We start from the raw sequence: 19,369 nt of genomic DNA, 5'->3' as shown, positions 1-19,369 counted from the left end.
GCCTAGAAGGGTCATGGACAGTTATGATCACATGACCCTCCATCTAGGGCCATTTATTGGATAGGAATGGCTGCTGATTAGGTAAAAGAACCAGGGGCAGGGTTGGTTCTAGGTTTCAGTAAGCCTCTAGGCGACAGCGCCTCAGCATGCCCCTGGTGGCATTAAAAATTCAGAAACTAAAACTTTAAATTTCAAGAAAGCAGTGCAGAACTTTTAATAAATGTTTATTGGTAAAATTATATTAAAAGTATTAAATATACTACACCTATACTTACACATATTACAATAAAGCATAAGGTAAAGTGGCCACCCCTATCCACTTTCCTGTCAGGCCAATCCTTTTTTGTACAAATAATAATCCACAACACTTGTGAAATATGGCACATGCCAATTTAGACTTTTCTTTTTGCCATGTCTCTTTTTGCTTATAAATCTCTCACATAGTATATCAATTACATTACATTATAAAATAAGGGGAAATGATCAAGCCTGCACAATTGAATTGTGGAATGAAAAACGCACAAAATTTTACTATCTTACCACCTATTGGACAAATTATCATAAAAATCTTTTGTTGTCTTTTGGTTCTTACTTTTGCTTATAGTTGAAGTTGAATGTAATGCATGTTTAAGAATGTGATAATACTTTGCATTTCATAACATCAAATATTTACTTTGTATGTTGATTTGCAAAATTTACTGTATAAGTACCTTCAAAGACCTGGGATACCCTGCCTGGATGATCAGAGGTATATTTCAGATTCTTCACATATTTTCTTAAATGTAAACTGCTGAGTGCAGACCATAAGGCTTACATTGATGAGTACAAAAAGGAAGCTGTGTCAGGGTAAGATACAGTAGAAGGCATTTTATAAACTCATGGACTGCTAGGAAAGCATAACTTGTTTTTTTTTTGTTAATTTTAAGTTTACTTTCCAGGTGTACAGTGGAAGCCATTTAGTAGTAAATTCATGCTTGAGCTCACAGACAATACAAATGAAAGATCAATGACAATTTTACATCCAAACATACATGGATACTGTATATAAGGACCTCCAACGGGCATCACTGTGGAATGGCCACTTGTTTCTTCTAGTGATCAGGAACTCTTTATAGGACTTGCAGTTTTTATAGGTAAAGTGGTCAATGCAATACGTAGACTCCATCCAGGAATATATGAGTATATTACATGCCTCTTAGAAGTCCACTGTCTAACTTAAAGCAAACCTGTCACCTGTAAAAATGGAACTATGAGCTGCTAACTAAGGTAAACAGCACCTTGTGCTACAACAGTCCCATGTACACTAAAAACACCGGAAGCATCATGCTGCAGTCACCGCTTTGAGAGCGGTCCGACATTTCTAGTGTATACTGCGGCAGTGCCTGCTAGCATTACCGGAGGTTTCCGATCACACTAGCAGTGTGTAGCATTAGGAGCACTGTTGTAGCATTAGGAGCTGCTTACTTTAGTAATCCCCTAGTGATGTTTACATGATAAAGATAATTTTTAACCCCTTACTTTATAATTTTACTCAGTTTTACAGCTGTTTTAGCTCCTATCACTCCATAGGCTGGTCAGTGTAAAATTCCAGAGTGTGGGCGAGGACTCTCGAAGCTTACATTTCATATTTCCTCTAGTTCTGTGTGCTGAATGTGGTTAAATTATCAGGGTACAGGTTTATATACACTTTCATTTAGCTTCTGAACATTGACAAGTATCTGACACATAGGTAGATGAGACAGATCAGAGATGAGAGATAATGAGATCCATGAGATGGATATTACACATGACATTCTTAGCTCTACTTTTACAGCCATAACATACACAGCTCTGCTATATGCCTCCCTCTCCTTCTGCTCTGGATAAAGATGTTATCTGTCTGTAGCTTGTAGCTTTACTCCCCTCACAATGTTTTTGTTTGACGGCAGAAAGTCAGTGTGTGTGTGTGAGCTCTTCTGGAATGCAAGATTGGGGGATAGAGGCATAGAGCATGCGACACAAATCGAGGGCGTGGACGTCGGACAACCCAACTGATTCAGACAAACCGCGGAATTTAAATACCAAATTGTGTTGCAAGATCAGCACTTACATGCACCAGGAAGAAGAAGGTGAACTCCGGCGGACCTCAGCGGGGGAAGACATGCAGGAAATTGGATGCACGATCTTAGTGAATCGCGGCAGCTCCGAATCCTCATCGGACATTCCGGATCAGCGGCACCAATATGTCTGCCAACCTTAGATTTAAAATTGTGTACACCAAGCATAATGATCTTTGCACAAAAACTCTATGTGGATACTATTGCACCACATTGATATCTCCCTTGCCACAAGTCTCTGGTTTCCCACCTGTTCAATGTCTCTAAAACTTGCATCTAGCCTGTTGGCACTTCACTGAACCTCCATCATTTCTCCAATGACTTGTTAATAGACTTCACCAGATAGAAATTCACGGACCTGAAAGGAACAGCTTGCTTTCAGAAAGCTTGGTTTCACTGTTCCTCCTTATTTCCTTCACCTACTACTTCAAAAAAATTATCTGCACCAACCATTAATAATCCAAAGTATACTCCCAATTAAAAAGAACCCCATACCTACAATGAAAAGAATTACTCTTTGTGATTTAGTAATGTCACAAAGTGTATGTAAAAGGCAGGGTCACTCTGACTGTAGACATGGTGGCAGGTATATGGGGGACATATGGTAAATGCGCCTTACGGTAATTATTTATTTTGTATCACTTTTGTATATGGATATATAAGCCTGTACTCATGATTCATTTTGTATCACAATGATGTTTTGGTAATTCTTCATTCACTAGTTTTGCATTTTAAATAAGCATCTTATTTTGTATTTTAATATGCACAGTATTATGTATGGGCTATATTTAGCTGCAAGTATTTTAAGTATAATTGAGTACTCAACTTTATACTTTAGTTTATACTAGTTAATACTTACCTAGTCAGCAAAAATATTTCCCAAAAGAACGCCCTATAATAAGCTTTGTGATATAACTTTATTGAATGCGGTAATGCTTCTGTATAGGTTCCTTTTAGCGTGGAATACATTCTTTCTTTTCGTTGGTTTTACTCATTGTTTGCAAGGAAACTCCCATATATCATGTGGACAAGTTGAGGAGGCATAATTATCAGGAGTATGTTATCAAAAATGTTGCCAGGAAGCATTTCAAAGCCATTACATACCCACACAAAGACGTAAATAGTATTCCACTACATGACACAATGGCCCAGATTTAATAATAGTGAGGCAAACTGCACATAGTACAGTTTGCCTTACTACTGTGCAGAGTGCATAGGATTAATGAAGGCCGGCACATTGAGTGCACCACTTTTTTTTTGGTGCATTCAGCTTAACTGGTATGCTGCACAATTATGACAGACTTATGGACATAATTGTGGTGCACGGTATTGTGTGGTGGCGGACAAACTGCAGCCATGATGCCTTGCCACCTCACAGAACACATGCCCATGGCTCATGACTCTAAATTTACAAATTCAAAAAACCTTATTCAATGAAGGGAAGATAAGCTCTTTTGCTGTTTTATGGAGCAATTTAATTGTCTGTGACCTAAAGGGAAAACAAATGTCTAGAGCATTATCAATGCTGTTCCCTGCACCTTCATGTTGACTTTTTGTTTACAGGGAAGTTAGCCAAATCTATAACAATCCACTAAATTTGGATACCTTCACTGCACCAAAAGAGCAGTAGAAGGAGTTCTGCAATGTGAGTGATATTTTTTTTACATTTTTAAACCAATCATTTAATCTTTATTCTCAGTGCACAAATAGATAACACAGCTCCCAACCGTCCTGACTTTAGCAGGACAGTCCTGGTTTTTCAACACTGCCCCGCCATCCTGAGTGGTTGGGAGATTGTCCCAGACTACCCCACTTTGTCCAGCCTCCTTCTGGTTTTGTACTCTACAGCTGCAGAGCAACCAAGGAATCAGGACCAGGAGGACAGCTCAGCTTCCTGTTACCTCCATATTGTTTGCTTTTCTTTAGCAGATGTGTGTGATACTAGCATCTCCCTCAGGTTGGCCCAGCCCCATCCTGCAAGTCAACTGAGAGGCAGAAGAAGAGGAAGCAGGACTGCTGCTGGGGAACAAGGGAAGGGTAAGTTACAAAGATTTTTTGTTTTCATACAGTTGTAGGTTGAGAGGAGGGGGCCATAATATTAGGGAGAGGAAGGACAGGGGGGCACAATATGAGGGGATGGAGGGCAAGGAGCCACAATATGAGAGGGTTGGCAACAATAAGATGGGGTGGAGGACAGGGGGCCACAATATGAGGGAGTGGAGGACAGGAAGCCACAATATGAGGGGATGGAGGACAGAAGGCCACAATATGAGGGGGATAGAGGACAGGTGCCCACAATATGAGGGGGATAGAGGACAGGTGCCACGATATAAAGGGAGGATAGAATACAGAGGGGTCACAATATGAGGAGGGTGGACAACATAAGGCCACAATATGAGGGGGTGGAAGAAAGAGAGGCAACAAAATGAGTGTAGTGGAGGACATAGGAACCATAATATGCGGGGGATGGAGGACATGGGACCACAATATGAGGGGGTGGTGGAAGGGCCACAAAAAAAGGGGGATGGAGGGCAGGAGGCTACAGTATGGGAGGATGAAGGATAAAGGCCCACAATGTGAGGGGGTGGAGGAAAGAGGCCACAATATTAGGTAGATGGAGGAGAGGGGCCACAACATGAGGGAAATGGAGGGCAGGGGGGCCATAATATGAGGGGAATGGAGGATCGAGACCACAAAATGAGGGAGTGGAGGAAACAGGTCACAATATTAGGTAGATTTGAATAGGGGCCACAACAGGAGGGTGGTCGAGGACAGGCAGCCACAATATGAGGGGTGTGGAGGATTGGGACCACAATATGTGGGGTGGAGGACACAGGGACTACATTATGAGGGGATAGAGGATCGGGGGCCACAATATGAGGGGTGGAGGACAGCGGCCACAATGTAAAGGGGGGGGGGGTAGGAGTACAGAAAGCTAGAGCAATAAACGTAAGTGCGTGGGGCCATAGAAAGGGGGAAGAAAGGGGGTGTTATATGGGTCCGTAGTGGGTTGGCCACAAGAAGTGGGCATTATACTATGTGGCAAGCCATTAAGGCTGATAATATACTTTGTTTGAGAGTGGGGCAGGGCAATGGTCTTGGTCTGTGTTAAACATTTTTATTGCGGAACGCACACCACCCCTTTTGTGCCTCTTATTTTTGGGGCATCAATGTATCTATACAGAACATGCCTAGAAAACTCTCCAGAGATCTCTATGATATATAATCAGAGAGCTAAAAATTAATTGGAAAAAAGATACATTTTATATATTGATTTTAATGATTGAAATTAGTTCAAATATTTTCAAGAAAATCCCTTTCTTGAAGATAGAGAAAGGTAGAGAAAATGGGGCAGATTTATCAAGAGTCTGAAAGTCAGAATATTTCTAGTTGCCCATGGCAACCAATCATAGCTCCCCATTAAAATATTCATGAGCATTGGTAAAATGAAAGCCAAGCTGTGATTGGTTGCCATGGGCAACTGGAAATATTCTGACTTTCAGACTCTTGATAAATCTGCCCCATTGTGTGAAATCAAATGAGAAACTCAACTACAAGTGAGAATTTTCAAGGGACATATTATAATTTATTTGATATTCATGACCTAAGGGCCAATGATTGGTTAAACGTCTACTTAGTTTCTGTGCACCACGTGTACCCCCTTGTGATCAGTAAGGGAATGCCAAACATCAAATAGCATAAAACACATTCATTTTAGTCCCAGCACAATGTTCTCTCATATATAGACAGTACATGTCACTTTTCCACATGAATGATATGTGTGTTAGATTTCTTACATGCTTCAGTTTCCTATCGTCTTATATTACATATATATTTAGAAACTGTCTAGTGTCACAATTTACAACAATAAGGGACATACACTTTCATAGTATCATATATTTTACTAATCACTTTCTTTTGGTCTTTGACTAAGTAATTTCTTTCTTAGCTGTGAACAAAATGCAGCCACCTCCTCCTCTTCTTTGCTGTAAATGAGATTCTCAGTGCTCTGTCAGGAATACAAATATAAAAAACAAAGTGAAAAAAAGATTACATCCATGCTTTCATCTACAGAAAGTATTTACTTATTTACTGGTTGGTTTATGGCATCCAAATGTCTGTAGACAGTATAAATGTTGCAATGCAGGAAGATAGTGACTTAAAGGGGTTGTATTGGGTTTATTCAATTTATCCCTTATTCTGTGGAATGATCGCTGGGTGTTCAACTCGCAAACCCCCTTCGATATTCAGAACTGAAGACAAGTTCTCCAACCCGCTCTATGCCACTAGGTTTCCTGGTTTTTTACATGACCTTATATTAGGGGGTTGGATAGTGACCTGCTGCCACCTAATGGCTATTCCTGAGACTGCTTCCCCACTCTATACTCAACCACAGATATACATTTTAGGACTTGTCTGATATTAAAAAATGTCCTGGGCACTGCAACAGCATTTTGTATTGTTGCAGGAATACCTTATGTTCATATGGAACTAGTGGACTTCCCCTGGCACAACACCATCAACTTTTCCCTTGCACAAACTCCAAGGCCAGCATAAATAAGAAAACATCGCTTAAAGGGCACCTATCACCACAAATCTACCTATAAAGGTAGATAGGGTGGTAGGTGGATCAATGGGACGTGAGGATAGCTCTTTTAAGGGCTAATCCTCACGTCCCCGCACTTCTTTGGTAACTTTTATTTTACTTTTATGGTAATTTTATTATGCGGCTACTGGGGCGTGGAGTAGCCGCATCTGAGATTACACGAGGCGGCTACTCCACGCCCCGGTAGCCACTTTACCCCTCCTACTCACCATCTTCGGCGCGCATATACGGCGCCTGCTGTAGGAGGAGTAGGAGGGGTAAAGTGGCTACCGGGGCGTGGGGTAGCCGCCTCGTGTAATCTCAGATGCGGATACTCCACGCCCCAGTAGCCGCATAATAAAATTACAATAAAAGTAAAATAAAAGTTAACAAAGAAGTGTGGGGACGTGAGGATTAGCCCTTAAAAGGGCTATCCTCACGTCCCATTGATCCACCTACCACCCGATCTACCTTTATAGGTAGATTTGTGGTGGTAGGTTCCCTTTAAGAAGTTCTCAACCCCTCCACTTCTAAAAGTCAAAAACAGATAGAGAGACATTTACCTTAGACATCCAACCATCACAACAACAATCACAGTGTCTATTATGAGGCCTCCACCAGCACAGCTCTGGCTCAAACTGACACTCCAGGATAATGGGGCACTTACCCGAAAGTGCATTGTCCGATGCACTGTGCCGCGATTCACTAAAACTGTGCGCCCGATATCCTGCATGTGTCGCTTCCCCGTTCAGGTCCGCTGGAGTTCCCCATTTTCTTCCCAGTGTATGTAAGTGCATTGCTTGCAACCCAATTTTAATCTTAAATTCTGCGTTAAGTCCGAATCAGTTGGATCACCCGACGGCCCGCCCCCCCCAATTTCTGTAGCATAAAAGCCGCTGCACTGTGCTGCCACCTGCCGGGATCTATCAGGAGACCAGAGCCGAAGGTGCCGAAGTGCACCATCATACCCTGGCACACTTATTGAAAAATTCATACTCCTATCTCATAACCTCCTAATCTTATTTAATTCATGTTATCAGTATACGGTCGATCATCGAACATGCAAATTTAAAGTTAAAAAATAGAAATAATTAAAGGTTCTTAAGTTCAGATCGTCCATTGTAGATTATTTCATATTTGCCTGAACCTTTATGTCAGTAAAATCCAACTGTTACCTTAATCTGTGGGAATATGAAGGTCTGATACAAAAATACAAAATCACTGAGACCTTTTAAGCCAAAAAAATTCTCTTTTTCTTTTATATAAATATATAGCCATAACAAACATATTTCGGAACATCACCAATCTTTGCTTGTATTTACAAGCAGCAGTCCATAATCTCTGATATTGTCCACATAGACTCCATGGTTTCCCTAAGACCGTAAACTCTTTAGCTGCATGTTATGACGTTTTGAAGGAGACTCCTCCTTCTTCAGACATGTTTGGTATCGCCAATGGACTCTTTTATATACTTCAATATGAAGTCTTCATAAGAGAGTCTTCCATTGTAGACCTATGTTCACATTGTATTGCATACGGAGAATTACTAGATTATCAGTGGCGTAACTAGAGTCCTCCGGGCCCCAGTGCAAAATTCCCAACAGGGCCCCCCCCCCGGGTAGGCATAAAAACATTGAACACCATTCACCAGTAGCCAAAATAAATGTCCTCCCCCACCAGTAGCCATAATTAATGTCCCCCCCCACCAGTAGCCATAATTAATGTCCCCCCACCAGTAGCCATAATTAATGTCCCCCCACCAGTAGCCATAACTAATGTCCCCCCATACCAGTAGCCATAATTAATGTCCCCCCATACCAGTAGTCATAATTAATGTCCCCCCCACCAGTAGTCATAATTAATGTCCACCCATCACCAGTAGCCATGATTAATGTCCCCCCCTCACTAGTAGCCATGATTAATGTCCCCCCCACCAGTAGCCATAATTAATGTCCCCCCACCAGTACCCATAATTAATGTCCACCCATCACCAGTAGCCATGATTAATGTCCCCCCTCACTAGTAGCCATGATTAATGGCCCCCCCCCACCAGTAGCCATAATTAATGTCCTTTCCACCAGTAGCCATGATTAATGTCCTTCCCACCAGTAGCCATGATTAATGTCCCCCCAGCAGTAGCCATAATTAATGTCCCCCTTACCAGTAGCCATGATTAATGTCCCCCCTTACCAGTAGCCATAATTATTGCCCCCCCTTACCAGTAGCCATAATTAATGTCCCCCCACCAGTAGTCATAATTAATGTCCCCCCCTCACTAGTAGCCATGATTAATGTCCCCCTCACCAGTAGCCATGATTAATGTCCCCCCACCAGTAGCCATAATTAATGTCCCCCCCACCAGTAGCCATAATTAATGTCCCCCCATACCAGCAGCCATAATTAATGTCCCCCCCACCAGTAGCCATAATTAATGTCCACCCCTCACCAGGAGCCATGATTAATGCCCTCCCTCACCAGTAGCCATGATTAATGCCCCCCCCACCAGTAGCCATGATTAATGCCCCCCCCACCAGTAGCCATAATAAATGTCCTTCCCACCAGTAGCCATGATTAATGTCCTTCCCACCAGTAGCCATGATTAATGTCCCCCTTTACCAGTAGCCATGATTAATGTCCCCCCTTACCAGTAGCCATAATTATTGCCCCCCCTTACCAGTAGCCATAATTAATGTCCCCCCACCAGTAGTCATGACTAATGCCCCCCCCACCAGTAGCCATGCTTAATGTCCCCCTTACCAGTAGCCATAATTAATGTCCCCCTTACCAGTAGCCATAATTAATGTCCCCCCACCAGTAGATATAATTAATGTCCCCCCCCACCAGTAGCAATAATTAATGTTCCCCCTTACCAGTAGCCATAATTAATGTCCCCCTTACCAGTAGCCATAATTAATGCCCCCCCCTTACCAGTAGCCATAATTAATGTCCCCCCTTACCAGTAGCCATAATTAATGCCCCCCCTCTCCAGTAGCCATAATTAATGTCCATCCATCCACCAGTAGCCATAATTAATGTTCCCCCCATCAGTAGCCATAATTAATGTCCCCCCTAGCCGTAGCCATGATTAATACCCCCCCAGCAGTAGCCATAATTAATGCCCCCAGCAGTAGCTATAATTAATGCCCCCCCTCACCAGTAGCCATAATAAATGTCCCGCCCCAGCAGTAGCCATAATTAATGCCCCCCCTCACCAGTAGCCATAATTAATGTACCCCCCCTCATCAGTAGCCATAATTAATGTCCCCCCCCCCAGTAGCCATGATTAATGTCCCCCATAGGTAATATCCCCCCAAAATAGCCATTTCACCTATGCCCCCTCAAATAGAAACAGAGCCCCATATAGTTAATCAAAATAAAAAATAAAATTCTTACCTAGTTATTCCGCTCAGCAGACCCGGCGCAGGCAGACGCGTCATTAAGCCTGCATCGGCGTTGATGGATGCGGTGCGTGGGGACGGCGGATCGGGGGCCTGTTCTAATTTTGAATTGTGACAGCTCCGGGCCCCCCTGATCCAGCGCACGGACCAGATGCAGAACAGTCCGTGCACTGTAACGGGAGGGCCCATGGCTGTCACAATTTAAAACATCTGCCCGCTGTGCTGTGCCGAGTTATCAGCGCAGCGCAGGGGTCAGGTGTGGGCCTCTGACTGACAATGGGCCCGCTCTCAGTCGCGACCCCTGCGACCGCGGTTGGTACGCCACTGTAGATTATCATTTACGGTCTGTTACAAAAACCTATAATGCTATATCTAAATGAATACAACAAAACTCAATGTCATTAATCACAAAATGAAACTTAAATGGTTTTCTTTAATGATTCACACAATGTTATGGCCTTTCTAAAGTAGGTGGAGTTATCTCCAAAATGGCTGCCACAGAATACTACTGTAAAATTCCCATGATCCCGCAGTTCTCAGTAACAGCTTCTACCTCTCACGCTCTGCTCCCAGTGATAATCTAACATCACTATCCTGCTCTGTTTCCATATTAATGATGTGTAGCTGCCAACACTACACATTGCCCCACTCAAATGGGTCTTTTCACAACACTGGCCATACTTGATGCGCTGCAACCAACTGACTACAGCCAAACATATTGATGTTCACATGACCAAGCCAGGCAGGCGTAGGACAAGTGATGTAGATTTGTGACCAGCAGTCACCTTCTGTCCTGTGTCTCCTCCAAAGGGACAAAATCAATGAACTTATTAAAGGGCCATTAGCATTTTAATTCTTTATTATAGTGCATGACCACACAACTGCTAAGGGAAGCAAAATTTTAAACAACAATTAATTACTTATAAACTTATATTTAAATGACCCATTTGAATATGAATTATTGTTTCTGAAATAACTTTTACATTTTTTCTGCTCTTAGGTCATGTTTACATATTGTGCTTGAATTGGAAGGGGCTTATTTTGCTTGCAGATGCATTTAGCGCACAGAATTGTGGAGAATGTCAGTAATAAATGTGGTGCAAACTCCGACTGCCGTGCGGACAGTGGACACAACACTAAGGTATTGAGGACCCGGTCCTTACTGCTGAAGACCATAGGAATGGGCTTCCCCCTGCTGCGCTGCTGTTCTCCGATGCACCACGCGGGCCGGCATCTCTGCCAGTTGGATTTGAAGGCCATGCTTCAAACACTGTTGTGAGCTGACTGGCGACAACTAGATGACCACGCAGGCACCCCCTGCCATCGCATCTGCCCCCCCCCCCACCCCGGTGATCACCCCCGCGATCGCACCCCCCCCCCCCCTAAGTGCAGGAAGTAGAGGAGCTTTGGCAATAAACTACGCAAGGAGAAGAGAACTTAAGTGGCTGTATACAAGGGACAGTATTGCTGGTGTGTATGTTACATTGGACTGTATGGCTGGTGGGGACTGGGGTGTATGCTACATGGGACTGTATGGCTGATGTGTATATTACATGGGACTGTATGGCTGGTGTGTATATTACATGGGACTGTATGGCTAGTGAGGTGGCTGTATGTAGCTGTGTTACTGGGGGCAAGGTGGCTGTATTTAGCAGTGTTACTAGGGGCGAGGTGGCGGGTGTATGTAGCGATGTTACTGGGGGCGAGGCGGATGTATGTAGTTGTGTTACTGGGGCAAGGCGGCTGTATGTAGCTGTGTTACTGGAGGCGAGGCGGCTGTATGTAGCTGTGTTACTGGAGGCAAGGCGGCTGTATGTAGCTGTGTTACTGGGGCAAGGCGGATGTATGTAGCTGTGTTACTGGAGGCAAGGCGGCTGTATGTAGCTGTGTTACTGGAGGCGAGGCAGCTGTATGTAGCGGTGTTACTGTGGGGAAATGACCGTGTGTGAGCGGGGCGAAACGGCCGTAGGTAGGGTGTTATATTAATTAGGGCAAGACGTATATTAGACAGGAAGGGAAAATGTTGCAAAGACATTTTAATAATAACAAATAAACGTTATATTTTATCTGCCACAATTTTTCCCAATTTTCCCTTCCCTTTCTGTAAATGCTATACTGTAAGTGACTGTGATGTTTATAGTTGTAGTGTGGATTATGTGCTGCACGGAGCGGAAGACGCAGGGGTCATGGGTGAATACAGTAGCAATAATTTACGATCAGGAAGTGCCACTATGTTTTGCATGCAGAGTAGCAGATCATCACCTGCAAGTTGCTAGATGCCATTTGTGTGATGCTACATGTGTCTGATTTGTGAACCTCCTAATGTGCGTAGCATTGATATCTCATAAGCTGTACAATGGTAATTTGTAATGTCGCTTTGATGGGGAGGGGGCAGGACTGACTAGTTGCATCTATACTTTTGGTTTTGGTTATTCTCTTCAACTATGGAGGAGAATAACGGAAATCAAATACTTCGCCATAATTTACAATAGATGTGCAGCATTGAAGGTTCCTTTTAGTCATTCTTTCACTATTTTAATGTAAAAAAGATAACTGAATGCGTTGTTATGTTTTTTTTAACTATAGCTGAAGCATGACAAAAGGTAACTTTTCACGCTTGCCAGTGTTTTTTAAATAGGTGGGGGGCTGTCATAAATATTGCCCCGGGCCCCCAGGACTCTAGTTACGCCACTGCATTCCCCTTTAGGTGCACAGTTTTCTTCTCGGTCATAACTGGGAAGACACTTTATAAATACATGTACAAGCAGTTTGCACATTCTTTTCAGTGCAAAGTCAGACCGAAAACTGGTGGAAACCCTTGAATTAATGTGGCCATACTTACCATACTGCAGCAGTAATCCTCCAGTGTCTGGCAGTATGCAGCTCCACTGCTGCTGTGAATAGTGGAGCAGGCGATTGGAGGAAGTGCCCTGCTAATTACTGCTCTACTAATGAACTCTCATTTAAGCTTATGGCGGATATATGTCTCTATAAGGGTTTTGTGCAAGGGGCCTTACAGTAACAATATATAGGTTTTGCATGAATAAAATAACTCAAACCAAACGTTGGTCAAAAACAAGAGTCGGATGTAACTCATTGAAAATTCTGTTCCCCAGTGATTTATGTAGTCTGGGGGAGGGGCATAGCATGGTTAGTTAGGGACACTATTCTGTAAGTGACTGGGGGTATTTTCAGGGATGCAGTGTGTAGATGGACTGCAAGGTGCTGAAGACACCTGGGCAGTATATTCTCCACTGTTAAGACAAGGCCGGGAGAAGTTATTCTCAACTACTAATAGTCCACCAGGACAGACCAGTACAGAGAAAGAAGGTAGCAACTGTGACTGATTTACACAACAACTGATGTTTATACCTGCCTGATGGCAGCCCTTGTAGGAAGTACATTTATTGCAGCTTTGTATTTATTTCTGATATATTCACTGCTGGTATATACATTTCTAGTATGTTTGTGTTTAATTCACTGCAGGCACATATTTCTGTATATGTTATATTAAATGTGAGTATATTTTATGTAGGTTTTATTGGGGCAGTGGGAATTTAGGCATATAGGTCCCTGATGCAAAGTTTGCATTTTCCATTAGATTCTTTTTATGCCATTTTATTTCCCACAACAGCATATTGTTCCTTGGCTTAGCGGGACCTTTCTGGTCCCTTACCATGCATCTTGCTACAGTACTTTTTGTTGTACGCATACAAAGGTGGCCAAAATAACCTCCAATCACCACAGAGATTTTAGAGACAGAGTAGTCACTACATTTTTTTCTGTCACTTATTTCAGCTGATCCATGCAACCAAAATGCATTTGTTGGGCACTTGCATCCAGCTTTTTTATGTAATCCTTTTACCTAATGATTAGTTCTACATGGATTGTATTGAACTCAGGTAAATGACATGACAGGTCACTTTACCTTAATGCAGGCTGCTTCGGCTGCTTTCCAGGTCTGTAATATACTATGAACTAGGTTCTGTGCATTTTTCAATAGCACATCTTCTGCAGAGCAGTCATCACACCCTGTGGCTGCTTTCACACTAAAAGTGAAAAAAATAATGACATTTCACACTGTAAAGCATAAGAGAACCTCTTTCCATCTTGCTTGCAGGAAGTAAATATGGGGGATAAAAAGTGCTTAATTGAGAAAGAAGCCATATGCAAATGCGATGAGAATGGAGTGTGTCACTTCAGACACCCATATCTCCGGTTCTATAGTACCTAGAACCGTGCTTCAGGCTTGTGCTTCTGTAAATTATAGAAAATATGGGCAGTTAAAGGACATCTATAGAGATGAGCGAACATGCTCGTCCGAGCTTGATGCTCGGTCGAGCATTAGGGTACTCGAAACTGCTCGTTGCTCGGACGAATACTTCGCCCGCTCGAGAAAATGGCAGCTCCCGCCGTTTTGCTTTTTGGCGGCCAGAAACAGAGCCAATCACAAGCCAGGAGACTCTGCACTCCACCCAGCATGACGTGGTACCCTTACACGTCGATAGCAGTGGTTGGCTGGCCAGATCAGGTGACCCTGGGATAGACTAGCCGCTGCCCGCGCTGCTCGGATCATTCTGTGTCTGGATGCCGCTAGGGAGAGAGCTGCTGCTGCTCAGGGAAAGCGTTAGGGTGTTCTATTAGCTTACTGTTAGGCAGGAGTGATTCTCAAAGAACCCAACAGCCCTTCTTAGGGCTACAATAACGTTCTACTTTTTTTATTTTAATTTGCATCTAGTACCATTTTGTGAGGAATTAGCAGGGGGACTTGCTACCGTTGTGTTTAGCTCTTAGTGGCACACATATCCATAGCAAAGACCGAAGTGGGAAAATTTAGTAGGGGTTGGATTTCAATTAGGCACTAACTCAGTGTCATCTCATCTGACAGTAGTGTGCTTTGATACTTGGCTAGAAAATAGCCATAGGAGAATACAAAGAGCTTACTTACGCATACAGTAGCGTTCTATATATTTGATTTCTGGTTGATCTGCTGGTGGCTGTACTTTCTGCAGTGCATGTACTAGCCAATTCTGAGCAATTTGTAGTGAGACTTGCGACCGCTGTGTTCTGCGCTTAGTGACGCACATATCCATAGCAAAGACCGAAGTGGGAAAATTTAGTAGGGGTTGGATTTCAATTAGGCACTAACTCAGTGTCATCTCATCTGACAGTAGTGTGCTTTGATACTTGGCTAGAAAATAGCCATAGGAGAATACAAAGAGCTTACTTACGCATACAGTAGCGTTCTATATATTTGATTTCTGGTTGATCTGCTGGTGGCTGTACTTTCTGCAGTGCATGTACTAGCCAATTCTGAGCAATTTGTAGTGAGACTTGCGACCGCTGTGTTCTGCGCTTAGTGACGCACATATCCATAGCAAAGACCGAAGTGGGAAAATTTAGTAGGGGTTGGATTTCAATTAGGCACTAACTCAGTGTCATCTCATCTGACAGTAGTGTGCTTTGATACTTGGCTAGAAAATAGCCATAGGAGAATACAAAGAGCTTACTTACGCATACAGTAGCGTTCTATATATTTGATTTCTGGTTGATCTGCTGGTGGCTGTACTTTCTGCAGTGCATGTACTAGCCAATTCTGAGCAATTTGTAGTGACGAGACTTGCGACCGCTGTGTTCTGCGCTTAGTGACGCACATATCCATAGCAAAGACCGAAGTGGGAAAATTTAGTAGGGGTTGGATTTCAATTAGGCACTAACTCAGTGTCATCTCATCTGACAGTAGTGTGCTTTGATACTTGGCTAGAAAATAGCCATAGGAGAATACAAAGAGCTTACTTACGCATACAGTAGCGTTCTATATATTTGATTTCTGGTTGATCTGCTGGTGGCTGTACTTTCTGCAGTGCATGTACTAGCCAATTCTGAGCAATTTGTAGTGACGAGACTTGCGACCGCTGTGTTCTGCGCTTAGTGACGCACATATCCATAGCAAAGACCGAAGTGGGAAAATTTAGTAGGGGTTGGATTTCAATTAGGCACTAACTCAGTGTCATCTCATCTGACAGTAGTGTGCTTTGATACTTGGCTAGAAAATAGCCATAGGAGAATACAAAGAGCTTACTTACGCATACAGTAGCGTTCTATATATTTGATTTCTGGTTGATCTGCTGGTGGCTGTACTTTCTGCAGTGCATGTACTAGCCAATTCTGAGCAATTTGTAGTGACGAGACTTGCGACCGCTGTGTTCTGCGCTTAGTGACGCACATATCCATAGCAAAGACCGAAGTGGGAAAATTTAGTAGGGGTTGGATTTCAATTAGGCACTAACTCAGTGTCATCTCATCTGGCATAGTAGTGTGCTTTGATACTTGGCTAGAAAATAGCCATAGCAATAGGATAGCATTGTTTGGTTTTAAAAACTCAAAAAAAAACAAAAAACACAAAAAAAAAACAAAACACAAAAAAAAACAAAAAAAAGTAAAAAAAAAAATAAAGTTATAACTCTCATTTTAAAAATGTTTAACCCGAGGGCTAGGGGTAGAGGACGAGGGCGGGGACGTGGGCGTCCAACTACTGCAGGGGTCAGAGGCCGTGGTCCTGGGCGGGGTGAGACACCACCTGCTGATGAGGGAGCAGGGGAACGCCGCAGAGCTACACTCCCTAGGTTCATGTCTGAAGTTACTGGGACTCGTGGTAGAGCACTGTTGAGGCCAGAACAGTGCGAACAGGTGATGTCGTGGATTGCTGACAATGCTTCGAGCAATTTGTCCACCACCAGTCAGTCTTCCACGCAGTCCACCCATGTCACCGAAATCGCCACTCCTCCAGCTCCTGCACCTCAGCCTCCTCCCCCCCAGTCTGCCCCCTCCCAGGAAAATTTGGCATTTGAACCGGCATACTCTGAGGAACTGTTTTCTGGACCCTTCCCACAGTCACAAACCACTTGTCCGGTTGCTGCTGAGCAATTTTCCGATGCCCAGGTTTTCCAACAGTCACAGTCTGTGGGTGATGATGACCTTCTTGACGTAGTGGAAGTGTGTAAAGAGGTGTCCGACGATGAGGAGACACGGTTGTCAGACAGTGGGGAAGTTGTTGTCAGGGCAGGAAGTCCGAGGGGGGAGCAGACTGAGGGATCGGAGGATGATGAGGTGACAGACCCAAGCTGGGTTGAGAGGCCGGGTGAACACAGTGCTTCTGAGACGGAGGAGAGTCCTCGACCAGAACAGGTTGGAAGAGGCAGTGGTGGGGCCAGACGGAGAGGCAGGGCCAGAGCTGGTGCATCAGCGCCAAATGTGTCAACTAGTGAAGCTCCCGTGGCGAGGGCTCCTGCGGCGAGGGCTAGATCTTCAGAAGTCTGGAGGTTCTTTAAGGAAACACCGGATGACCGACGGACTGTGGTGTGCAACATTTGCCAAACCAGGCTCAGCAGGGGTTCCACCACTACTAGCTTAACTACCACCAGTATGCGCAGGCATATGAATGCTAAACACCCCACTCAGTGGCAACAAGCCCGTTCACCTCCGGCCGTGCACACCACTGCTCCTTCCCCTGTGTCAGCTGCTAGTCAGCCCCCTGCCCAGGACCCTGCCACAAAAACCCCATCGTCGCCTCCACGATCCTCCACAGCATCCACCAGCGTTCAGCTCTCCATACCCCAGACGCTGGAGCGGAAACGCAAATATAGTGCAACCCACCCGCACGCCCAAGCCCTTAATGTGCACATCTCCAGATTGCTTAGCCTGGAGATGCTGCCCTATAGGCTAGTAGAGACCGAGGCCTTTCGCAACCTCATGGCGGCGGCCGCCCCTCGGTATTCGGTCCCCAGCCGCCACTACTTTTCCCGATGTGCCGTCCCAGCCCTGCACCAGCACGTGTCAGACAACATCATCCGTGCCCTGACCAACGCCGTTTCTGACAAGGTCCACCTGACCACGGACATGTGGACGAGTGCTGCCGGGCAGGGCCACTATATATCGCTGACGGCACATTGGGTTAACTTGGTGGAGGCTGGGACCGAGTCTGACACTGGGGCTGCTCATATACTGCCGACGCCGAGGATTGCGGGGCCTACCTCGGTCCAGGTGTTTCAGGCCTACTATGCCTCCTCCTCCTCCCACCCCTCCTCCACCTCCTCCTCCGAACTACCATCCGTGGGCACGGCGCCATCAGTCGGTAGCTCTAGGCACAGCAGCAGTGCCGTCGCTAAGCGACAGCAGGCGGTGCTCAAACTGCTGAGCCTAGGCGACAAAAGGCACACCGCCCAAGAGCTATTACAGGGCATCACGGCGCAGACTGATCTGTGGCTGGCACCGCTGAACCTCAAGCCGGGAATGGTTGTGTGTGACAACGGCCGTAACCTGGTGGCGGCTCTGCAACTCGGCAGACTGACACATGTGCCATGCCTGGCCCATGTGTTAAATCTGATAGTTCAGCGTTTCCTCAAGACATACCCCAATCTGTCTGATTTGCTCACGAAGGTGCGCCGCATCTGTGCGCATTTCAGGAAGTCCAGCCCAGATGCTGCCACTCTCAGGGCAGCGCAGCGCCGCCTCCAACTGCCCGCTCACCGACTGTTGTGCGACGTGCCCACGAGGTGGAATTCAACACTGACCATGTTATCCAGAGTTTACCAGCAGCGCAGAGCGATTGTAGACTGCCAGATGTCAACTTCCACCAGAACTGGTAGTCAGGTCAGTCAGCTTCCTCAAGTCTACAATGAGGAGTGGACGTGGATGTCTGATATCTGTCAGGTGCTGAGTAACTTTGAGGAGTCAACACAGATGGTCAGTGGCGATGCCGCCATCATCAGCCTCACCATCCCGCTGCTTGGCCTGTTGAAAAACTCTCTGGTCAGCATGAAGTCGGAAGCTTTGCGCTCGTCACAAGAGACGGGGGAAGAATATTCCCTTGTTGATAGCCAAAGCACCCTGAGGTCTGTTTCTCAGCGCATATCGGAGGAGGTGGAGGTGGAGGAGGATGAGGAGGAAGAGGAGGAGAATGTTGGCGAGACACAAGAGGGGACCATTGTTGAGTCCTTCACTGTTCAGCGTGTATGGGCAGAAGAAGAGGAGTTGGAGGAGTTGGAGGAGGAGGAAATGGACAGTCAGGCCAGTGAGGGGAGTGAATTCTTACGCGTTGGTACTCTGGCGCATATGGCAGATTTCATGCTAGGCTGCCTATCCCGTGACCCTCGCGTTCAAAGAATTTATTCCAGCACCGATTACTGGGTGTTCACTCTCCTGGACCCACGGTACAAGCAAAATCTTTCCACTCTCATCCCTGCAGAGGAAAGGAGTGTGAGAATGCATGAATACCAGCAGGCCCTGGT

At 44.9% G+C, this 19,369-nt stretch overlaps 1 protein-coding gene across 2 annotated transcripts in view; it reads right to left on the bottom strand.

The window, feature by feature from the left end:
• Window positions 1-5,657: 5,657 nt before the first annotated feature.
• Window positions 5,658-19,369, bottom strand: part of LOC140121521 (uncharacterized) — a 35,123-nt gene continuing 21,411 nt past the window's right edge. For both annotated transcript variants that reach the window (XM_072141209.1, XM_072141210.1), the window contains 2 exons: window positions 14,008-14,128; window positions 5,658-6,105 (listed from right to left, as the gene is read on the bottom strand). Coding sequence is in view for 1 of the 2 variants with exons in the window: in XM_072141210.1 (XP_071997311.1) it covers window positions 14,124-14,128 (5 nt within the window). In the remaining variant the exon portion in view is untranslated. The remainder of the gene's footprint in view (window positions 6,106-14,007; window positions 14,129-19,369) is intronic.

This window comes from Engystomops pustulosus, chromosome 3 (assembly GCF_040894005.1).
Source record: "Engystomops pustulosus chromosome 3, aEngPut4.maternal, whole genome shotgun sequence".
NCBI classification, from domain to species: Eukaryota; Metazoa; Chordata; class Amphibia; order Anura; family Leptodactylidae; genus Engystomops; species Engystomops pustulosus.
This window is presented reverse-complemented; position numbering and strand designations above follow the sequence as displayed.